The sequence below is a fragment of the Onychomys torridus genome, chromosome 9, assembly GCF_903995425.1.
Source record: "Onychomys torridus chromosome 9, mOncTor1.1, whole genome shotgun sequence".
NCBI lineage: Eukaryota > Metazoa > Chordata > Mammalia > Rodentia > Cricetidae > Onychomys > Onychomys torridus.
In genome coordinates, this window is record NC_050451.1 from 75,003,065 (window position 1) to 75,028,164 (window position 25,100).

The 25,100-nt window shown below is 39.4% G+C and overlaps 1 protein-coding gene across 1 annotated transcript in view; it reads right to left on the reverse strand.

Annotated features, from left to right (window-relative positions):
- Nucleotides 1–25,100, reverse strand: part of Diaph3 (diaphanous related formin 3) — a 483,673-nt gene that overhangs the window by 322,229 nt on the left and 136,344 nt on the right. Inside the window, 4 exon segments of the mRNA XM_036199401.1 lie at nt 6,712–6,817; nt 9,662–9,798; nt 14,206–14,275; nt 14,360–14,434. Coding sequence (XP_036055294.1) covers nt 6,712–6,817; nt 9,662–9,798; nt 14,206–14,275; nt 14,360–14,434 — 388 coding nt within the window.

The window sequence follows — 25,100 nt, forward strand, 5'->3', positions numbered from 1 at the left end:
CACACACACACACACACACAATATCACACGCATGAAAGAAAGAAGTGGGGAATCCTTCTGATTTTGAACTAGGAGAATGTTGTCTGCTAAAAGCAAACATTAAACTGTGCTAAAGTAACAATGTCCATTTATGTTGTTAAAATTCCCACACTCAAATCCAGAGTGAAGGGATTGGGGCACCTCCTCTGGTGGGTATGAGGGTTGCAGTATACTGTCACCACAGTCTAGAGGGCATATTCACAAAAGAAAAGTCACATATCCACCAAAAAATTTGAGAGTCACCCTTTAAATCTAAAAATGAATTCCTAAAAATCAATCAGTCCTGATTAACAGGAAAATTTCAACAAACTAGGATGATGCTTCTGATGTCTCAGCTGAGTACAGCTTTGCCGGTAAGATAAGGAAAATCCATGTACAAAGAAAAAGAGTGAGGAAAGAGAGCAAGTGTGGGACGAATTAGAAACCGGTTCATCTACACTGATTCCAATCTTCCCCTAAGAAAGATGGGGCCAGCATAAAGGGACAATCACACAGAGAGAGATGGGATAATGTGCCGGGCACTTTGGTTCTTCCAAGAGAGGTATGGCAGGTTTGCCTCCCCAAGCATTCCCAGGTACAGTTTGAGCAGCATCTGAAGTGGATTTTCTATTGAGACATTGCTGTGATGTGACTTTTCTCGTCTGTATCACATTGAGTGGAATGTTACTTAATAAACTCCCTGGGCCTTCCAGAAATTCTATAAAGCACTCAGTATCATTTTGTGCATAACTGTTTCAAAATGGATTAGGCTGTTTGCAGCTGAACATCTCTTTCTGATATATTTGAAAAGAAAAACTATTGTACACTTATTTCAAATCTAATGTTTTTACTTTTAATCTATTTCCTAAAAATAAAGATAATCTTTAAATCATCTCAGGCATTCAGTTTGCAGTTTGTCTCCAGAATATATCAAAAGGAGAAAAACATGAATCATTCTATCATAATCACAGGCAGAGGAACTATCATTATTATCACAATACAAATAAATATCTAACAATTTCCCTTTAAGACTCCCATTATCATAAATATGCTTATCAATAAAAGATCTTCATTATTCTTTATTAACTCCCAATTTAGAAGGAAACAATTGGCTTCTACTTTATTTAGTTACAAAAAAAGAATTATTTTTAATTTGGTGATTTGCTAATATCACCCACACTAGTAAATTTCAATAAATGCCTATTACACAGCTAATAGAATGAAGTGGGCATTTAGAACAACAGCTTTATGGGATAACATAGCTAGATCATTCTAAAATATGCTTTATTTGTGGAAAATTCAGAAGTATACCAGAGATGAGAGTATTTTTCGATATTACTACAATATGCTTGATAAGTTTTAAAGGAAGAGGAAAGTGTCTACCCAGTAATATCCCCCAAAGGTAAATGTGCTTTCCTTCTGTATTTGAGGATGGAGAGATAGTAAGTTTGCTTTCTATAAGATGAAACCCTTTATTCTTAAGCTTGACATTTGTTAAGTACTTTATACATTAGGTTTGAATAACCAAGGGCCTCCATCGTAAAGTAAAATCTTTGCCAAGTGTAAAAGCACACACCCTGAAACTTTAACCCTAGTACTCAGAAGCAAAGGCAGGGAGATCTCAAGTTCATGGACAGCCTGGTCTACATAGAGAGCTCTAGGACAGTTAGGCCTATATAAAAGGCTAGACAGACACACAGGCACACAGACAGAGAGATATGATAGTTAAGAAGTAAACCTGGTCTGTGGGGAGATGGCTCAGTGGGTAAAGCCCTTACTGGTCTGAGGTCAGCACATCAGAACTCACATACAGATGGACACAAGGGCACAGCTCTAATCCCAGTGCTCCCACATCAAGTTGAAAGGTAGAGAAGGAAGACTCCCTGGAAGCACACAGGCTGGCCAGCCTGTCAAAGGCAAGGGTGAACAGCAAGAAACCCCTTCTCAAACAAGGGGAAAAGCAAGGATTGACACACAAAGATATTCTCTGACCTCCACAAATGTGCTGTGTGATCCACACAGACCAACAGACAGACAGACAGAAACACACACACACACACACACACACACACACACACACACACACACACCCTCCATGCATTCAAAGCAAACCCATCACAAAATTACTTAAAAGGGAAAACAAGAATTTAGAGTTCTTTCTACCATCTACTCTTAATCTCTACACTAGAATTACTATGAATACATTGTAAAGACAGAAAGAACTGGATTTGAATGATGGTAACATGACTTTTCACTTCTTGATGAAAACTAAGCTGTAAAAACTATGTCAAGAAACTTATTTTATTATATAGAGAACATCAAAAACTTAGCAATAATAATCACTGTAACAAAATATACATTTACTGCATACGTCCTGTCATAGTTTCATAAAAGTCTATTCAGGACTAAGCAGCCACCTGTACCGTGGCAAAAGTTCTCAAGAATTGCATCAAACACTTGATTGATACCATCTGTCAAAGGACCATGTTGCTGCAAGCCCCCTTCCACTATACCAATAATCACCAGCAAACAAGGCCAATAAGTCATAATTTAAAATCTAATCAACTCTAAAAATGCTAAGAGGAGCATCATTAGTAACAGCCAAAAGATATAAAGGACCCAAATACCTGACAAGAAGCTACTGATAAATAAAAGGTGGTGTAACAGTGCAACAGAAACACTAAGTGTCAATTTTTTTAATGAGATAGTGATACATATTCCAACATGGAAGAACCTTGACTATTTGGCAGATAAATGAATCTAGTCATGTGCTGAGCATAAGCATATAATCCCAGCATTTGGAAGGCAGAGGCAGACGGATCTCACTGAGTTTGAGGCCAGCTTGGTATATAGTAAGTCTAAGGACTATGTCCTTAATTACGTCAGCAGCAGCCAATGATACAGGACCACCACAGAACCGGAGTCCAGAGATCATCAAGTAAAAAACTGTAATAGCTAAAAGGTATTTACACCCCCAGACCCTAAAGTGTCTAGATGCTACAAAAATAAAAATAAAAGACTTTAATGTAAACATCTATTATTATGAGGTGCTTTAAAATAATCTGTCTCTCATAAAGCTTAACATGTTTCAAAATCCATCTGGACAGGCCGGATCTACCAAGATAAAATAATAATGATTGTTTTCTCTCTAAGCTTTTTTCTATGTCACCAGCATCTTGTCAGACAGAAGGTTCCCAGCCACAGACAAGAGGGATACATGTCTCCAGAGCAAACAGATGACAAGACAGCATCTGATAATGCCTGTCTACCTCGGAAGACTCCCCTTCTCCATTCCCCCAAGAGCCAACCAATGTCCAAAAGTCAGCTGGAAGCAGTTATTGAGAGGAATGACGCCCCTATTCCCATCTACTTGCTTTTTTTAATAAGTGAAAGTCTGGGATATAAGGACTATGTCCTTAATTACGTCATCAGCCTGCGACGTTGTCCCACCCCAAAAAGTGGGCAGACCCTCTGTGTCTCCCTTTTCTCTTTCTGCTCTCTTCCCTCCGCATGGTCTCTCTGCTCCTCTCTCCTCTCTCCTCTCTCTCTCCTCTCTCTCTCTCTCTCTCTCTCTCTCTCTCTCTCTCTCTCTCCCTCTCTCTCTCCCCCTCTGTCCCAATAAAACTCTAAAAAGGTAACTATGGCTCATGACTCCAGCACTCTTGCTCTGTCAGCATGGCTGCTGCGGGCAGCAGCCAGCCAAGAGCAGCACCTATTTAACCAACAGCGAGTCCCAGGACAATCAGAGACAGAGCTAGAGAGTTTGTTGTGGAATGTTATTTTAAGAAGCGTTACATTTGTTTATGCTGTGGAACATTTGGTTTAGTGATGCAAAGATGTATTGCATTCTATTGTGTTTCATTTGTTTAACTCTGTAAAGCTATGTTAGTGTGCCTGTCTAAAACACTTGATTGTTCTAATAAAGAGCTGAATGGTCAAGAGTAAGGCAGGAGAAAGGATAGGAGGGGCTGGCAGGCAGAGAGAATAAATAGAAGGAGAAATATAGAAGAAGAAAAAAGAAAGAGCAAAAGAATAAGCAGTGGAAGACATCAGAGGCCAGCCACCCAGCTACACAGCCATCCATGGAGTAGAGTGAAAGAATACAAAAGGAAGAAAAGGAAAAAGTCAGAGGCAAAAGGTAGATGTGATAATTTGAAGCTAAGAAAACCTGGCATGAACAAGCCAAACTAAGGCTGGGCATTTATTATTAATAAGCCTCCATGTGATTTATTTGGGGGCTCCCCAATAGCAAAGGGCCCCCAAAGAGTAAAGAGTAAAAAACAGTCAACAACATCCTGTCTTGAAAACAACAACAACCCCCTCCCCCAAAAAACTATCATATAGAGCCAGGTATTATATGCTCTGTGTATATGTAATGTCTGGAATTTGTAAATCTGCCTAGACAGAAAAGAAGGGAATGCCCTGTAGCTAAAGAGAGTGACAAAACTAAGGGGTTATAATAAAAGGAAGATTCTCTTTAGGAGCACTGAAAAGAATCCAAAATTGGTACAGCTGAGACAGCAATGACCCAACCCCAAAAAATCCCTCTCTAGGTAAATTACATGATATATTAGACTTCACACAAATTAAACTTTTTCTGAAATTACCTGAAAACTATTTAAATTTTAATACATGCAATTTTTAGGAAAGAAAATGTAGAATCAGCTCAAAGAGACATTGATATTGGCACCAGATGATGAAGAAGCAATGAGACCAAGGGGCAGGCAAAGAGGGAGAAAACAGATAAGAAGGAAAAGTAGAGACAGAAAGGAAGAGGCAGGACAGGAGGGGGAAGGGGCAGGACAGGAGGGGGAAGGGGCAGGACAGGAGGGGGAAGGGGCAGGACAGGAGGCGGAAGGGGCAGGACAGGAGGGGGAAGGGGCAGGGCAGGAGGGGGAAGGGGCAGGACAGGAGCGGGAAGGGGCAGTACAGGAGGGGGAAGGGGCAGGACAGGAGCGGGAAGGGGCAGGACAGGAGGGGGAAGGGGCAGGACAGGAGGGGGAAGGGGCAGGACGGAGGGGGAAGGGGCAGGACAGGAGCGGGAAGGGGCAGGACAGGAGGGGGAAGGGGCAGGACGGAGGGGGAAGGGACAGGACAGGAGGGGGGAGGGGCAGGACAGGAGGGGGAAGGGGCAGGACGGAGGGGGAAGGGGCAGGACAGGAGGGGGGAGGGGCAGGACAGGAGGGGGGAGGGGCAGGACGGAGGGGGGAGGGGCAGGACAGGAGGGGGAAGGGGCAGGACAGGAGGGGGAAGGGGCAGGACAGGAGCGGGAAGGGGCAGGACAGGAGGGGGAAGGGGCAGGACAGGAGGCGGAAGGGGCAGGACAGGAGGCGGAAGGGGCAGTACAGGAGCGGGAAGGGGCAGGACAGGAGGGGGAAGGGGCAGGACAGGAGGGGGAAGGGGCAGGACAGGAGGGGGAAGGGGCAGGACAGGAGGGGGAAGAGAAGAGGCAGAAGAAAGCAGAAAGAGGAGTAATGCTAGGAGACAGGAGTGAAAACAAGCCTGGCCTGTGAGCCAGCACCACTGTCCAGAATGCTGGGGAGCCCCAACTCCGCACCCTAGACCAGACAAGAGCTACTATGGTCCTGCCAGCAGGAACCAGCAATTGTTAGTTAGACATTTATCCTGATCTGCGGCCCTGCTATTGCCAAAAGCAATAAACCCAGCAACTGGGACACTCCTAGCATGGCATGTGACCTTACAGAACAAGTTCATTACTTTCACAGTGCAAATATCATCAATTTCTTGAAATATCATGTGTAAGTTTTAATTTTAACTTGATGTTTCTAAGTTTTAAGATTTTGGTTTTCTATTCCTTTCATGCTTAGAAACAAATCAACCAGAGCCATACTGCACACAGGCCTCTTTTTTAATATAAACAAGATTTTACATATACACACTCTTTTATACTGTTTAAGGAACATTTCCTTCACGTCATTTAGCACACAGGTAACTAAACAGTGCAGTGTTATATCACTCAAGAATCCTTCTAAATTTCCCAAAAGTAAAATCCTAGCTAGGCCTATTCAAGCTTTCAGTCTGGAATGGAGAATTGGAATGTGACTCTTCCTTTAGTGTTAAGCTGGGTGTGGTGGCACAGCTGTGATTCCAGCAGGCAGGAGAATTGTCACGAAGTTTATGGCCTATCAGGGCTACATATAAAAATGATCATAACAATCATAACATCAATTTTCCTTCTTTTAAAGAACAATTAAATATGTATTATTGTGTTTGCATAGGGAAATGGTAAAAACTAACTACAACTGTAAGGAGGCAAAGACTTTCAAGAATGACTATTTCCTTGAACCTCGCTATTATTCACAGAAACTCCCAATTTCAGATATAAAATCTAAGAAAATGACAAGTCATAATTCACATAACTGAAAAACAGCCTTAAATTAGAATTAATTACTAAACAATCACAGGACTATTTACGGCATGGTTTGTAGAAGAAATCTGTAAGTTTATAGTTGAAAAACCAACCAAAGGAAGGACGGGGTATTCACCAAGACGTCTGTAAGATGTTATAAGAATACAAACTAGAATCCTATACATGCATTAAATATAAAAAATAAAAGGGCATTCGTAGTTCTATAATGTTTACATAAAAGTCAATCACAACAGTCAATCATTGTTCCAAACAATACACATGATACGTCATTCAGAACTAGATGTTTAAAACATGACACCTACTTGCAGTTGCACTGAATTATGCCGAAGGCCTTCGACAATGGAAAAAAATCTGTCAATCTTTTTTTCTTCTCCAGCTGAAGTCAAGGCTTCTAAAACGTCTTCAAGGCTATCAGAAATTTGGAGTCTATTAATTAAATAGGAAGGATCAAATAACAAAAATGGCATGCAATCCCTTTACCCTGCTCATTAATTAAATGTGCCCAGGCAACAGTGGCATTTAGAAATAGCTTTCCGAGTTCATACCATTATTTATTTTAAGTGTGCACTAATTGTACAAATTAGTGAGATTCACCCTGACGTTTCCATGCATACATGTCATGGATTTATCAAATCCACATCCCCTACAAATCCCTGGCCCTGCTTCTCGCTCTCCTTAGGTTTTTAACACCTTGGCTACCTTCACAATCTTCTACTGTTACGTTGGCCCCTTTCCCCCAACTGTTATCCACTTGCGGGAAGCACAGCATCTGTCTATCCGCTCCAGCAAGTATTTTGATTTATTTGATTTCTGGCCAATACCTTGAAAAGGTGTTCATCAAGTACCATGAGTCAGGCTAATTTGAATCATTTTTACCAATACAGGATGACACTGGATTTTTATTTTTATTGTTTTATTGATACATAAAAGTATACAGTATGATGTGACATTTCAATACATGCTGGTGCTGTGTAGTATAAAATCAGAAAAAGCACATATACCTCCCCAAACAAGTCATTCTGTCATGAATTTAAACAGCATTTAAAACCCATTTTTCCATCTTTTAAAAGATATGCATTATCATTTTTTAGAATCAAGATACCATGGATTTTGTTGTTGTTGTTGTTTTGTTTTGTTTTGATTTTGTTTTTCAAGACAGGATTTCTCTGTGTAGCATTTCGCCTTTCCTGGAACTCACTCTGTAGCCCACGCTGGCCTTGAACTCACAGAGATCTGCCTGCCTCAATACTATGGATTTAATACATGTAACCATATGCAGTGTGTATATTATAAGCCAATATAAATAGGTAATCAGGCATAAAATGGTTGAACAACTTGTTCACAGTCTAACATCTACTTCTCCAAACTGGTGATGCTTGGATGTAAAATCCGGCAGCCTGTGGAGGTTAAATACTTAAATGTTCTCAGCCAACACATAATGTCCTTTCAAATAATGAAATTGTGACCATCAAAAACAAAAAATAGCAAAATACAGTAAATAATTAAATCTAAAAAATTATTTATAAAAAGATCATCCATCATTTGTGAATAAAAATAGCAGCCCTGAACGTTATTTAAATCACTCTGACATTTATTCCAATGTCAAGAAACCATAAAAATAAAAGAGAAGGGCTAAGAATGGAGCTCAGTGGTGGGGCGCTTGCCTAGCGTGTGTGAGGCCCTAATTCTGACTCCCAAAACTGAGTGAGAGACAGGAGAGGACAGTGTATGAGAATGAAGACGAGGACGGAAGAGAAAGGGGGAAGAAAACAGAAAAGAGGGAATAGAGGAAAGAAGGGAAGAACAAAGGAAAAGGAAGAACAGGATGAGAGTCTAAGAGGAAGAAGATCGAAGAGAAACAAGAGAATGAGGAGGAAAGAAGAGGAAGGAAAACCTGAGAGAATGGATAACAAAGAATAAAATGAAGACTGGAGGGAGGGGTCAGAGTCACCCATCAAAATACATGCATGCAGGGCACACACCAACTCTTAGGGAATACAAAATCTAAACTATCTTTCTAGATCGAGAACGTACTGAAAATGGATGCCTGGCCTTTTCCACGCCTGGGACAGGTGAACTAAATGACAACTATAAACACTCAGGACATGCGCAGAAAGGACAGGTTTAGAGTGTTGTCTAACTGGCCTACTACAGCCACAGAGTCAGCTCAGTAACACCTTCTCTAGCAGGATTGCCCCAAGGCTGGCTGTTACATGAATGCAGAAAGGACTCGGGCTAAGTTCACAAAGTAACATACATCCGGAGCCCTGGGGATTGCATGCTGAAAATGCACAGCTTCTAGTGTCAGGGAGGAGTTTGTCTCCTAAGAACTTTCTGGCAGCTCTGACCCACAGAAGAATCTAAGCTTGTTTTTCTTCTGCACACATCTTGCTCCACACTCCAACTCTTCCTCTATTTAAGCATAAAGCCAATGTCCAGTACTGTAAATTAGCTGCACATGAGACTGATCACTGGACACTGCAGCCAGTAGCCACCTCGATGAACTCTCTTTCCTCTGATTTTTACCATCAGGCATCTCTTTAAATGGCTTACTGGAACCAGGGCCAAACCTAGGCCTTTGGAAATCATAGAGCCAGGCTGTTTCAATTCTCTAGCAACTATGAGCACTGTCTATTCTTTTGATTGTTCAGGTTTTACCCATTTTTTAAAAACATTGTAAAGCTTACTTATAATTAGAATCCTATTCTTCCTTATGGTATAGGTAATGTATAATTTATCGTTAGGATATAGGCTGAATAGTTGATTTGGTACAACCTTAATAAATGTAGTCAAGTGCCTTGGAAGCTTTAATGTGTTTTAATACTATAACCTATTCAACTCATCACATCTGTCTTACATATAAATTGTCAAGAAACAATGTACTTGTTTTTAGAAGACATAAGCATGACTCAAATTTCCATTAATTATATATATATATATATATATATATATATATATATATATTATACATATAATAATTAGATAATAAAAGAACCCATTTGCATATTTGCACCCTCTACTTTGAATTCTTAATAAGGGTTGAGCGTAAAGCAATTTAAAATAAACATGATGAGGAAATCAGTTGTTCATAGAATTATTTTAGTCCCTAATTCATAATTTGATTAACAAAATGATTGGACAAATATATCACTTATGCAAGTAAGAAACTGAACTAACTGCCCAAACATATATGAACATTTGAGCTGCAAGCTTTGTCCATCACTAGATGCAGGAGTCACAGTGGACACTTACATGCTTTCCTCCCCTACAATGCACACTGCAGAAAGCAGCTTCACCACATCCGCCATCATACCCGGCTGCTTGGGATCCATGGCTTTCGCCAACAAGGAAAGACTCCTCTCTTCACTCATGATTCTTTCTAAGCCATACTGTAACATTAGAAAGTAAGTTAAATGTTAGGAGTTATTTGGAAATATGGTGCATAAATTTTAAAAATTACATTTTTACCTCTAAGAAAGACAAAGTATGAAGACCTTGTAACACCATAAATATTTCCCAAGTATTAATATTAAGAGCTATGAGATTCTACCAAATGCAAAGAACCCATGGGGAAATGAAGGATTCTCAACATTAATATACAAAACAAACAGACAATATTAAAAGAGTCACAGAGGACAGGATATCTCTGTGCTGAGAAAGAAAGTTGGTAAAAGAGCTAAGGCAAACACATAGATCAGCATTGTTAGAGAAAAAGATAAGATAAACCAAAGTAGAAATAATTTTGTGTCATCTTCATGAAATAAATGGAAGTATTTTAAATACAGGTAACCAGTGTATTAAATTATTATTCCAGCATGTAAACAACGTAGGACACTTTCTTTTTCTGAAAACTGAAAATCAAGGTGCATTCTATAATTACATCACATCTGAATTCAGACTAGACACATTTCAAGTATTCAAAAACCAAGTGGTTAGCATAAGACAGTACAAATCTAGATCTGAACTGAGTATATAAATGCACAAAGGTAAAGAACAATCTGGACAATCTGTGTAAAACCTTCCATAATAGAAATATGTATTCTGAGCCCAATGGTATTTCTCATCAGGAAATCAATACTGCTAGAAATAAACACATACGTAATGATTTGGGGAAGGATAAAGTCTATTTGCTACAGCCACAATGTCACATCCAATTAGAGAATAAGTAGCTATATTAAAGGCATATTATTTTAAGGAAGTATAAAAATACATAACAGTAGAAGACAGCAAATATTTCTACCTCCCATGTAATTCAGAAGATATTTCTAAGTAGTATGAAACTTGTGGATCAAGTCACTACCATAAATGAATGTAGGAGCATTAATACCAATTATGTAGCTATCAATTATGGCTGAAAATTCAAAGTCAAAACCCTGACAAGCTTAAACACAAGTGCTTTATTATAAAATTGCTATCTTTAAGTTTATTATCACACATATAAGGATTTATATAAAAGGAGAAAGAAACTAGCAAGCTAGACATTGTGCTGCCATGGTGCCTTTCCTGGAAAACACCATGGTGAAGAGGTAGGACTGAGGAGTGCAAGCAGAGGAGCCGAGACCCCAGAGATGGGAATTGTAAAAGTGCTTTCTCCTTACCAATGGGAGAAGACTTGCCGGCGATTAAACTCAGCAGAAAAAAACTCACTTTTCTGAAGTTTGAAGTATTTCATAACTAACTACAAGTCGAGACTTCAAAAGCTGACATAGCACTAAAAGCCCACACTATGCCTTGGTAGTATTGCAGAAAATTGTCAGTAATATAGAAAGCACCATTTGGACCTGACTCCGACAGTCAGAGATTACCAAGGACCAACAGCAAGCTATGTCCTAACAAACCTGCTGGCTGATGAAAGCTTGTCTCCAGTGCCTGCCTTCCAGATTCATAACCATGTGGCGTTCCCAGGCTCAGAACAATCTGGGACATACTGCACACAGTCAGACTGCCTACCTTTCCCATCCAACCTCCTGATACTAATTACTGTTTGGGACAACTGGACTATGAGCACACTCTGATCTCATGCTTTGACCACCATGCTGTAACATCAAAGGCATTTCCTCTAATGTAAAGGAAAAGGGAAAAAAATAGAGGACTAGAATGAGGCCAGATTACCAATTTTTCATAACTATTACTAAACAGGGAACTGCTATATACTTCAATAAAATTATTTATGCAAAGACTTAGAAAAAAAAAGAAAGAAAGAAAATGACTGTGAGAAATAGTTCACTTACCAGTGCTAGCATCAAAGTGCTTTTAATGAAGGCTTTTACAAGTGAGAGAACTATCACCAATTTGGGAAGATCTAAAAAAGGATCTTTCCTGAAGGTCAGGACCCACTTGGGAGAATATGATAACTGGCCTGTTCTTTACCCAGGACCAATGCTATGTTCTATTTGCATTCCACAGGTCTATTGTTACCTAACAGAATTCCAGGCTGCTAAAGATGACATGTTTAGGTAAATACTCCCATCCCTCAGAAGACACCCAACATCAATACTATATGTCTCCCTGAGATAAGCAATGTTAATGGTTGGATGTATCCCAATAGTGGAGAGAACATGAGTGAAGAGGATGGCTTTAACAGCAAGATTCCCTTGTCAATGGGCATACATTCAACCCGGAACCCTTACAAAAATGAAGATTTCCTTTGATTGCCTCTATATTTTAAAAGATCCATTTAAAAATTACTTTTTTATACTTTCGTGTGTATGTTTTGCCTGCACATGTGTTGCTATACCACTTTCAAGCCTGAGTTCTCAGATTCCAGAAGAGGGAGTCAGATCCCCTGGAACTAGAGCTATGGATGGTCGTGAGTCATTATGTGGGTGCTGTGAATCAAACCTGGGTCCTCTGGAAGAATAGCTAATACTCTTCACAACTGAGTCAACTGTCCAGTTCTAAAAAAAATACTTCTAGCTCCATTTAATGTGTTAAACAATTAATTTTCATAAGATGCCAGTCGTTCATATTAATAACATAATTAATTGCTAGAATCAAGTAAAAAGGCTACATTTCCATCATCCAGTGGAATCCAGTGAGGACTCCACAGTGACAAAGTGCACATCTTATAGCTGATTCAATGAAGCTTAAGAAAACTAACCACAATCTTGGGTTGGTAACCTGGCCAACACTTTAGATAATAGAGTCTAGATATTAAGATATTAATCCCAAGTGTCAACTAAATTTTGTGCCTTCACTAACCTATATGCCACTATCGAATTGAAAGGCAGCATTTTGTGGCTCTACATAAACAAACTATGAGAAATAAAATCTACTATGAAATAACAGATTGCATAACAGTACAAGTTTATAAATGTTACCCTCAAATTCTGACTAAAACCAAGTAGAGAATGTAATTTTCTAAACACTGATTCGTTTGAACCATCAGTCTTCTCAATTTAAACTGGGTCACGTGCACCCTCTTGGTTTGGAGGAGGCACACCTGCATCTCCTTCCTGTCAGCTTCATACCACCAGCAAATCCCCTACTACAGCCTCACTTCCAAGGGCCTCTGGAGAGTAGCTCAACTTGCATGGTGGCAAGGGCTCTCTCCAGAGTCTCTCATCCTTTCAGTGCCTACTCTAAAGAACATACAGATAACCTACTTCTCGTAACAAAGCATAATTCTCCATAAAAAGAGCTGTGGGTCTACTCCTCGGCAGTCTCCTTGGAAAGTATCAGAGTGGGCAGAAAGTAAACAATATTCTGTGCATTAAAAAAATAGAAGGCTGTCAAGATAACTAAGCAGGTAGAGACACATCTCCAAACTCGAGGACCTGGACTCAGTCCCTGGAACCCAAATGATAAAGAAAGAGAACTAATTTCCACGGGCTGTCTTCTGACCCCCACACTTACACTGTGGTCCAGTTCAAGTTCACAGACACACATAAACACAACATAAACAGGCATTTAAAATAATTAAACAGAAAACTCAACAGAATGCGTTCACATAAGACGGAAAAAATTAGAAAACACAAACAGTTGCTATAATAAAATTAAATACTAATAATTTAAGCATTTATATATTTAACCTCTTGAATGGTTATTTTTAAAGAAAAAGGCAAAATATGCTGCATTAAAATTAGCCGAACATGTATAGGTAGGTTTTCTATGTAACAGTCATCACACATCACAGCACCATAGACAACCTTTGTTCCCCTGACGTCTGACGACTGACATCCATGTCACTACATCACACATCACGAGGTAGCTGAGCTGACATCAGAGCTAAAGAAATGACAGGAAATGATGCTAATATCAGCAGTCCCCCAGGGGGTGACTGGGCAGTGATGGCCTGGAGTCTTCTGTTTAATTCAACTTTACTATACAAATGCTTTACACTACACACCTTTACTACACAGCTGTGTCATAGTATGCTAGCTCAGAAATAAATGTATCACTGATGCATTACTAGAACCTTCTCATGTTTGTACATATTAATTTTATCATAGCTTTTAAATTCACAACTTGAATCTCTGGTAACATATATTATGACAGACTATAGTTAGTAATAGTGTAGTATACTAAAGCCTAGACCTGGCTGACTTTGAAAATCTAAAGAGGGAGAGAAGCCAAAGAAGCCTGAAGGTGGAGAGAAAGTTCGTTCCTCTGCAGACAGAGGTTCATGTTTCAGGGGTGAACGTGTTCACCTCCCAGCTTCTCCTAAGATCCCCTGCTCCATCAGCATTGGAAACAAACCCATTGTCACCGCACGGCATGCAAGTAGAATTCTCCATGGTAAAACTCTAATTCATGTAAGAATCTGTGGTGAGCAAATAGCAACTTCGGCTGCGTACCTGTGTGTTCATCAGGGCTTTCAGACACTGAACAACTTTGTGCTGATTCTTCTTTACAACTCTTTCTTGGCTGTATTAACATAAAATAAAACAATATTGGATTACAGTTGGAAATTCTAACAGAGCTTAATTAAAAGTTAGTAACTAGACTTACATTTGCCCATTAATCAGTTTTTCCAAAATGTCCAGTAGTAATCCTAGTCCCTCGTGGCCAAAGCTTTGCACCCAACTGAAAAACAAAACAAAGGTGAGATGTGTGTTAAGTTGGTAATTTAGTGAAGAAAGAAATGCTATGTGCCTATAACTAATTTAAATTTTCTATAGTCATGATCATGACTACAACATAAGCAGAACACTAGATTCAAAACTGTCCATGGTTCATATACCTTGACTGTAAAAGTTAAGGAATGATAATGGTATAGACAGCATAGGCTAACATGGTTCACTCTGGCTTCTGAGAACTGAGTGAGTCTCTGCCGTGTTCCATGTTCAGCATGTTGGGAACTAGGAGTCCAATGAACACAATTATTTATACCAAAAACTTGGGGAAACTATCAAACAGAGCTTCGCTCAGTCCAGCCACTCACTAGATCTTCATACCACTAGAGCAACCGCAGACTGAGCTGTAGCAAACTCTGGGAACATCTGGGAATGGAAGGGGACAGCACAGAGAAAGGAAAAGTAAAGGGAAAACCAGAGGGTGGATGTGGACTGAGAATAAGAAAAGATAAGGGGCAAAATTTATCAACACAATGGAAAGGGACATATTAGGAGAGCTTCCCAGACTACTAAAATGAGGCTCTATAACTATTATGAATATCCTAAGTTTCAAAGTTCAACCTCTTGAAAATTAAACGTTTTTCATGTAAGTATTTCCATCGTGATTGTATGTTACCTGACCTGTGAATCAGTGATGCAATCATGATGTTTACAGAATTAGAACATTATTGGCACTAGACAACAGATCATGTTGATTACAGAAAAATCACACTGAAATGAATAGCACAAGTGGTAATCAGGAAACACAGGTCAACACATAATAATATAATGGTAACTCTGTCTCCCAAAAAAGGCGGAAAAAAAAAAAAAAAAACCAGTCGGATTTCTACGTGTATATTTCTTTATGTGCCTCCTTTCCTGTTTGGTTAGCCATGTATATGAAAAGTAAATGCTGAAAATAGGCTTTTATCAAATAATCAAAAATAGGCACCATGGAGCATAAAAACAAGTCACATGCAAGTAAATACTGTCTCTTTCTCAAATAGGATACAAAGCAACTTCTCCAATGAAAACAAGGAAAAGCTAGAGTGACCACCACATAGTATTACCCTAAAAACAGAAAGGTAACAGACAGAAAGATTGTATAAAGCATAGAGGTAACCCTTCACTTCCACAATTGAATAGGAATAGACACATGTGTTTGAATGCTTGGCCCATAGGGAGTGGCTCTATTAAGGAAGAAGTGTGTCACTGTGGGGGTGGGCTTTGTGGTCTCATATACTTAAACTACACCTAGTAGGGGACACAATCTCTTGCTGCTGCCGCCGCCGCTGCTGCTGCTGCTGCTGCTGCTGCAGATTAAGATGTAAAACTTAAACTCAGCTCCTTCCCCAGCACTATGTCTGCCTGCATGCTGCCATGTTCTCACCATGCTGATAATGGACTAAACCTCTGACAGAAACTTTAAGCCAGCACCAATTAAATGTTTTCCTTTATAAGAGATGCCATGGTCATGGTGTTTCTTCACAGCAATGAAACCCTAATTAAGACAGAAGTCAAGAGATTTTGTGCAACAGTCCTAAGCACATGGTGGGGAAAAAAAGTCTTCCCATAAATGCAGCTGGATACCTTGACATCCATGTGCAGAAGGAAGCCAGATCTTTATCTCTAATTAGTTGCAAAAGTTGACTATAAATCATTTAAAGACTTCTATGTAGGAGCTGAAACTCTAAGTTACTGTGTTACAAGAAATAAGAAGCACTTCAGGACACTGGAACAGCAAGACTTTTTTGTAATAGGTTCCCAAAGGTACAGGAAACAGAAGCAGAAGTAGCCAAACAGGATTACATCAAACCAAAAAGCATCTGAACCACAGCAAAGGAGACTAGCAGCAGAGGAAAGAGACAGTCAACACACTGAGAGACAGTATTGCCAAGTAAGATGGTACACCAGAGTCTAAGATCCACACGGTAGAAAGGGCTCTCAAAACTCAATTGCAAAACACAGTAACCCGATTACAAGTAGAAAAACCACCTAAACAAAGAAATAGCCAACAAGTAAATGAAATATGTTAGCATGACTAACAGCTGGGAGAAAACAACAGGAAGCTAAAGTAAGGTATAGAGCCATTCCAATAAGAACAACTCCTAACAGACAAAACAAACACCATCTGTCAAGAATATGGGCTAAAGGGAAGGCTTGCACACAGTTGGCAGCAATGTGCATAAGTACAGCCATTTCAGGAAACAGCAAGAGGCCTCTTCACCATTGAATAAACTACAGTATGAACAATCAATTGCAATATAGAATATTATCCAAAGGAAATAAAGGTGACCAGTCGGAGACATCTGCACTCCCGTGTTTACTGCAGCACTGTTCACAACTACCAGGATACAGAAGCAACTAGGTGCCCAGAACCCAGATCCTACATTAACCAGGCATGGAAAGTGAAATCTTGATATTGGCAACAACATGGGTAGACCTGGCAATCCTTGTATTAAGTGAAATGGGTCAGGTACAGAATGGTAGGCACCGAGTCATCTCATTTGTGAGTGGAATCTAGAAATGCTGATGAAATTTAACCTAAGGCACTAGGGGTGGTTATCAGAGAGAAATAGTGGGAGGTATGGACAGTTTGCTGAATGGGTACTGACAGAGAGGAACAAGAGCTTCTGGTGTCCTGGAGGGGTTATAGCTAACAACTACCTGCTACATGTCTCTAAAGTCAGAACAATTCTGAATACCGGTACCCAAAAGAAGAAATGAGTAATGTGTGGGGGACAGATGTTCAACCTGACTAAATATTGCACAGTGTAGATAAGCATTAAAACTGCATAATACACCCCATTACACATATAGTTTTCATGTTCCTGTTTAAAACTTAGCTGAAATGACGTACATTGTTTGAAATTATTTCACACTGTGGTCACAGCCTCACCAACTGTAGTTTTCAGAATTTCTGACATCCTAAAAAGGCAAATGAATTTCTGCATTGCTCATTTCTTTGCATTTATACTGGCAGTCTCCAGTCACCCTATCTCCTCATCTCTTCTCTGTCCAGTGAAAGCCACAAAATACCTAATTCCACAATGCCAGGACCAGCAAAGGCACTCCCCATCAAAGACCGAAGACCACTATTATGGCTGAGATGAGGGAAACAGCTAAATAAATGCCACTGCTTTCAAACAAAGCTGCTACTTCAAAAGTGAAGACTTTACTTTCCCCTATCAGCCTCAGACAGATTACCCACAGGCATTTCAAATCTGGCTTTCATGTTTCATGAAAATACCTGCAGCATCTGCTTAGCTGTTGCCCTTGTTTACATCGTATTCTGTACTTATGCTTATTTCACAGGCACTGCAGAGGCTTGAAATCAAACACACAAAGAGTCATTTGTAAGCTTTACTTGACCGGTATCGGGATGAGTCTCTGCTCATCGCAACCTCTTGTGTTGGTCTTTCCCAGTAGGCCTTCAGTATTTTATTTAAAGTGGATTTTCACCCATACCCATATTCAAAAGTATATCCATAAAGAGATTCAAAAGGTGATCCGGATGGTCTGAGATTGTTTCTACCATTTCTCCCTTCAGACACTGACAGATGAAGTGCCTACTCACAAAACTGCCTTAACCACAACATACAGAGCAACTTTAAATTGTGTTAATTTAACAACGACAGTTGCACCTAAAATGCTAATGGTGTGATGAAGGGTACAATTTAGAAAGCATGAAAACCATATGCAAAACAGAAAGTTCTCATATCTGAGTAATAAATAACAGAACATAACTATGTAAACTTTATCAACCCTAACATAACAATTATAACTAGAAAAAGGGACCCACAGTTGTCAAATCAACAATTTCTAGATATCCCATATATGTCTTTTCTAAACTACATAGTTGTTAAATTTTTCAGGTATATTACATATATATATTACATATAAACTAACAGTCCATGAAACAAAACTTCCTATGGTAACAAGAGAAGAAGCAAATCTCAAATCACACTATCTTATAATCTTTTCATTATGGGAATTAATTTATGAGCAACAAAATCAAGGTGGACAAACTGTAAAGTGAATAACTCTGAATCCTGTAAGATGTAATACAGTAACATGTTAGTTAGCCTTACAGACTTCTAAGAAAGAAATTACTTTGTCTTGTGTATGGTTTCTTTTGTTGTTGCTGTTCTTATTATTATTATTATTATTTTTCGAAATATAATTACATCATTTTCCCCTTCCCACTCCAACCCCTTTCCAACATTATTTGTGTAATTCTTTGAGGATTTCAAACAATGGATTTTGATCACCACACCTCCCCAAACTCCTGCCATCTCCAGCCTCCCCTCCCAGCCTGTGTCCTCCTTCTCCTTTCATGCAGTCCAGTCTGTGCGGCCCGGCTGGTCTTTGGGAGAGAGTCATCCACGAGGGCAGAGAGGCCAAGAACAGCGAGACGTTTTATGCTTCTTTCCATACTGCCTTTTCAATGAGTAATTCTATCAGTTTTCTACTTTAATCTAAGTCTTGTGATGTGGTAAACGTACCTAACAAAGCTATACTTTATATATCACAAAGGATATTTTTTAAAAATTGGAATGGATACATGGAGTGACAAATGATTTAAACATAAAAACTAAAGAAAGTATTATCAGAAAGGGCAATATGCACAAAGCCAAACCTGGTGTAATGGCACATACTCCCAGCACTGGAGGTAGACACAGGTATACATAGCATTTCCAGCCCAAGGCAGGGGTATGTAGCCAGACTCTATCTCAAAAAATACAGTTCCTTTTGTGACCTTAGCATAAGTATTTGCATCCAGTGTTATAATACTTCTCCTTAGCAAACTCTAGGTCACATTATACTCCAATTCTAATTATTTTCTCAGTCATTATTTGGGGACACAAAAACCACATCTTGTCTTCCAGAAGATAAAATGAGGTACTGTGTATATAACTCTGTAGTCCTGACAGAGATTAGTTGAAATCCACAAATTTCTACAAAAAAAAAAAGGAAAGTTTCTCATCATTTGAGGAAAAAACCTGAAAAACATTACCAACTGATTTAGGAATGATCAATCTTCAGGAAACACAAGCAGCAAGCTTTGCTCTGCCTGGCAGCACAATGCCATCAGACGTCATCTCACTAAAGTGCAGTTGAGGATGAATGAGCAACAGGTAAACATTGCTTCTTCATGAATGAAAATTACAGAGAACATTAGGACATCTGCACTTATAAGAAATGCTTCAAAGTAGAAAGGAAATGCATGTGGTAGATACTAACTTAACCTATCTCTAAGGTTCTGTAACAGAAGATGATCAAAGTCTCAAGTGCCTTGATGAAAGCTACATAGGACCATCCATGTAGGACCTGCTGGCAGGGTCTCACTGTGGAAGAAGGGTGAGAGGAAGAGGTAGAACCCTGGGCAGACACATAAAGAGATGGAATTGGATGCCAATTCTCCAGAAATAGAGTCCAAACCACCTTCAAATGTTCAAAGGCAGTCTAGGTAAAAAAAAGTAGTAAGTACTTCCAAAAACACAGGATGAAATCCAAAGCATATAAAGTGGTTTCTGAAATTTGCTTTAGGAAGCAAATATGCCTGGCCACCTCAATGGACAGTGGAGACAACAGTCAGATCTCAGACTGGTCACACAGAAATTCACAAACCATCAGCTTGTGACATTTGAAATTACTGCCTCTCTTACTATGTGTGTCCTTAGGAAAGGAAGGACAAATGTATCATGAACGATCAGCACTCCAATAGTACTACCAGACCATAAAGAGAATCTTATCTAATGCAATTTTCTTAAAGCTAGGAAATACTTCTCATTTGCCTGAACCTGGTGATAAGTTCAAGATGCAACAAATAGTTTAGAACACAATGGAGGAGCTTTTGTCTACCGCTCTTTCAGAAGACCCAACTTCACGTCCCAGTACCCACACCAGGTGGCTCACAACTGCTTACAACTACAGTTCCAGGGGATCAAGGGCTCTAGGCTCCCTAGATACCTGTACTCACACAAACATACAATTTTCTTTAAAAAAAAAAAAAAATTAAAGATAAAAATTTCAAGATAAAAAAATCTTGAAAAGGTACCTGTAAAATGAAATGGAGCTATATTTGGTTATTACACGTAAGAAAAGAGTTATGTAGTAGGAAGTTAAGGTCAGGTAATGTAGCACCTCCTCATGCTGGTGCCCAGATCTGTACCTTTATTTTACATATGGAGAAGACAGCACAAGGAAATACCGTCTTTGTAGCAATACTGAGTTTGTCCCAGCCTTCATGCTCCGAACATCAATTCAGCTTTCAGATTGAGTATGCATCTACAGTGAACCAAGAATGATGGATCTGGAGTCACTGTACTAATTCACATTTAGGACTTGCCTAAAGATGTTTCATTACTATTAAGCTTATGTTCAAGTTTTTCACTAACAAAGGCAGCCAGCCTTTTTTAAGAGGCTCACTGTATGCATGATCCTGCATTAGGTATGAGAAATACAAAAATGAATAAAGTATGTTCTCTGCCCTTGAAGCGATCACAGATTAGTGGCTGAAACAAATGCTGAACCAAGTTATTTCCATAATGTAGTAAGTGCCATCACTGTGGTAGTAAGCAAACAGAAAGATGTCGCAGTAACTGATGGCTGACCTAAGTGCTGAAGGTTAAGTCTCAGAATGGGAGGTTTTTATGCAGGTGAAAAAATGCACAAAGGCATCAGCCATAAAAGGGGTTCCGGTGATGAATATCACAGCAAGCTCTATCAGAAATGACAGATGGGCACTGAGGGCTAGAATTAAGAACTGTATACACTACACCATGGATATCAGAGAGCCACCAAACAGCTAGGCATGTGGGGAAGATATGAGGTGTTTAGGGCTTCAGAAGTTATGGCATGGTCCAGAGAGAGGATGAGTCTGATCATCCTTCAAAGCATGTAGCTGTCATGAAGGCAGATTGCATAGCACAATGGAGTCTGATGCAGAGTTGCAGGTACAGAGACAACCTTGCCCAAGGTCCCTATGAGAGAAGAAAGGATGGGTAGTGTGTCACCAGGAAATGGGTTCAAGCTTGGCAAACATCACCTAACTAGACTAAGAGGAACAGTTTTTCTGTATTTCTGCCTAAGGCAGGTTTCAAATGCCCTGTGGATATTACAGAGCTAGGGGCATCTGGAAAAAAGAAGGGCCTAGTTAGCATGCAACCTAACAGTGATGGAGGAGAAGGGAACACTAGTTCTCTGCCTATGTGACCCCTATCTACCTAAAGAGACATGCATCCTAACACCAGAAACTGACTATACCATAACATGCAGGCAAAGAGGATTAAGGTTACCAATAAGACAATCTTTGAATAAAGGGACTATCCCTAGATTACCTAGTTGGTTCAGCCTAATCTTATGACACTTAAAAATTATGAGTCCATAGAATTAGAAGATCGAAGTGGAAAATTCAAAACAGAATAAGAAATCAACCCACCTTTATTTGTTATAAGTTGGGGGTGTCTCTCCATTTACTTGAATTCATTGTTTCACAGCTTTCAGTATAAAAGTACTGAACTCAATTCTTTAGAATTACAATATTTAAGAAATTATAAGTGATCTCTTTTCTCAAGTTAATAGCTAATACACAGATATAAAATTGATTTTTATATGTTCACCTTGAATCGTTCACTGCTGTGGAAATTACTAATAAATTCTAAGAACACCTGGTAATTTTGAAATTCTCTTTTTAAACAATCATGCCTTCTGCAAACAGAGCCTTTCATTCTTCCATCTGTAATCAGTAGGCTTTTCATTTTCTACTCTTGCCTCTGTGCTCTGAATGTAACCTACAGCATGGTGATGAATAATGCAAGTAGGTACCCTTGTCTTATTCTCAATCTTAAGGGGGAAGGAGTTAGTCTTTCATCATTAAATGTAGTATTAAACGTAGGTGCTTTTTGAATTCTTTATTTTTTTATTTAATATGCATGGGTATCTTGTCTACATGTATGTCTGTGCATAACACGCATGCCTGGTGCCCATGGAGGCATAAAGAAGGCACCAAATCCCCTGGAACTGGAATTGCAAACTACTGTTAGCTACTATGTGAGTACTTGGGATCAAATCCAGAACATCTAGAAGAACAGCCAGTACTCTTAAGCCCTGAGCCATCTCTCCAGCCCCTTATGAGTAGGATGTTTATCACTATCAAGTGGATGGGCCAAGTTACTGGATGTAGTATTTTCCTAGAGCTATGACAACAAAGCAAGAGAAAGGGGGGGGGGGGTTTGAAAACAACTTAGGTATTTGCTTATGCAACATACGTTCTATTGATAAACTGTTATGTATTGTTTAAGCTCATTAAAAAGCTGCCTTTTGAAGCAACGCTCTCAATTACTCATTTTAGACCTAAGTATTTTTGGTTTTACAGTTTTATAAAGCCCTTATTTGGGTATGGGCTATGCCCCCCTCCAAGTGTAAAAGCATTATGTCTGTAAAAAAAATAACTGAATAATAAACCATTTTTAGCAAATGGAAAAGGATGGGGATATAACTCAGAGGGAGAGTGTTGACCTAGCATGTATAAAGCCTATGTTCAATTCCTAGCTCGATAAAAATCTAAGTGTTTCTAGTGGAGGAGAGAAGCTAGAGGTTCAGCCATGAGAAGCTCATCTGTACAAAAAACGCTCAATCGAAAACTCCAAGGGGCTGCCTCAGCTTCCCCAGTGGTTTTCTACAGGATGTTGTCATCACCAGCTTGATAAGATTACTCTGTATTTTACTATTTGTTCTTTACTCTTCCCAGGCAGGACTCTGAGTTTGAGCTCCATCTGGCTGCCATAACAGAGCTTCCCTGGTGGCTTCTGCTTGGTGTTTGTATGCCCCCTCTGGGGATATTACCTTCCTGCTGTTACTTTTTCTTTTGCTTGAAAGCTTCACTGGAGGGGACTCTCTCTACTAAGAAGTCCGGCTGATTAGCTCAAAGGGGCTTCCTCAATCAGTTTCTACTGGCTACTCTGAGCATTCAATTGGAGGATGTTTTGCTATCTGTCTGTCTATCAGTTACTATTTATTATACTGTGTTAACTTGCTGCACAGTCATTCAAAAGTCACCCATTCGAAACCAAAATTATGTCTATCATAGATCATCCTCTGCACTAAAAAAAAAGTGTATTTCCAGAGGGTTGAAGTGCAAAATTAAGACATCTTGTGAAGATTGGTTCTCGATTCCCAGAGAGGTTACCAGCTCTGCTCTTCCTATTCCTCAGTGGCCAAATGAGGACTCTCTTGTGAGTACACATTCAGTCACGAGCTCTGCCCAAGTCTGCTTTTCAAATATTGTGATAAAACATTCCAATCAAAACAACTTGGGAGAGGAAAGGGTTTATTTGCATTACACATTCTGAACACAATTCACCGTTATAAAAAGCCAGATCAAAAACTCAAACAGAAACCTGGAGGCCGAAACTGCAGCAGGCACCATAAAGGAATGCTATAATTTAGCTTGTTCCCATGGCATGCCAGCTTGCTTTTTTATACCACCCAAGTCCACCTGTCCAGAGGTACACAGCAGGCTGGGCCCTTCCCACATCAAACATTACTCAAGAACATGGCTCACATGCTTGCCTATAGGCCAATCTGATGGAGGCAATTCCTCAAATGATAGTCTGTCTTCCCAGAGGACTCTAGCTTCTGTCAAGTTGACAAGCTCCATCATGCTTCCACATTAATTACATGAAAATAATCCTATTTCTAAATAAGTGAGACATGAAGATGTAAACACTTATTTCCACTGCACCCTCTATCCTACTTTTTCTGGGATTTTTAATCAACAAGTGTTAGATTTTGGTCAATGATTACTCTGGAATAATCCACTTGATTATCTAACTTTTCTTCCTTGGCTTAGAATACAGTGCATTAGCTAACAATTATTGTATACATATATAAGATGGACATTGGTCTATAGCCTATTCGGTATACTTCACATTTTCATATTTGCATGGTCTTCATCTGATTTAACTATCAGATAATAACTAAATGAAATAAACTGAAATGTCTCCTAATGGTCCACTTCCTTGAAAGCCTTACAAAATTGGTATTAATTCTTCACTAAATGTGTGATACATTCTCCAGAGATATCATCCATACTTGAACATAATAATCCTTCTTCCCTCTCTCCAGCAGGATTCCCTGAGCTCAGGCAAATGATAGGCGGTGATAAAGATATCTGTTTCTATCTATAATAACAATTAAGATAGTCAACAATCTGATCAGAGGAGATGGCCAGTTTAAGCACCCTGGGGTCATCCTTGTAGATTCCTGGGAGTTTTCCTTGCATCAGGTTTCTACCTAACTAACCCCAAGATGGCATGGGATGTGGTTTATCTTGATAAACGGTTCATGGCCATATTAGAGGAACTCTTCTATTATTGTTTGGTTGAAAGGAGTTAAATATATTAAATAGCTTTCAGCCTCATCCTGTTTGTGCTCCACATCTAGTTACCTTGTGCTTCTTCCCCTGCTCATTTCCTACCACATACACAGAAAGAAAAGAAAAAAAAGGTATCCACACCCAACAGGAGCACAAAATAGCGTGAGACTATTGTTGTACAGTATGGGCTAGCTGCCCAGCACTGTGTGTACACACCTCTCCTGACCCTACGTGCTTGGGAACACTTGCAGTGTGG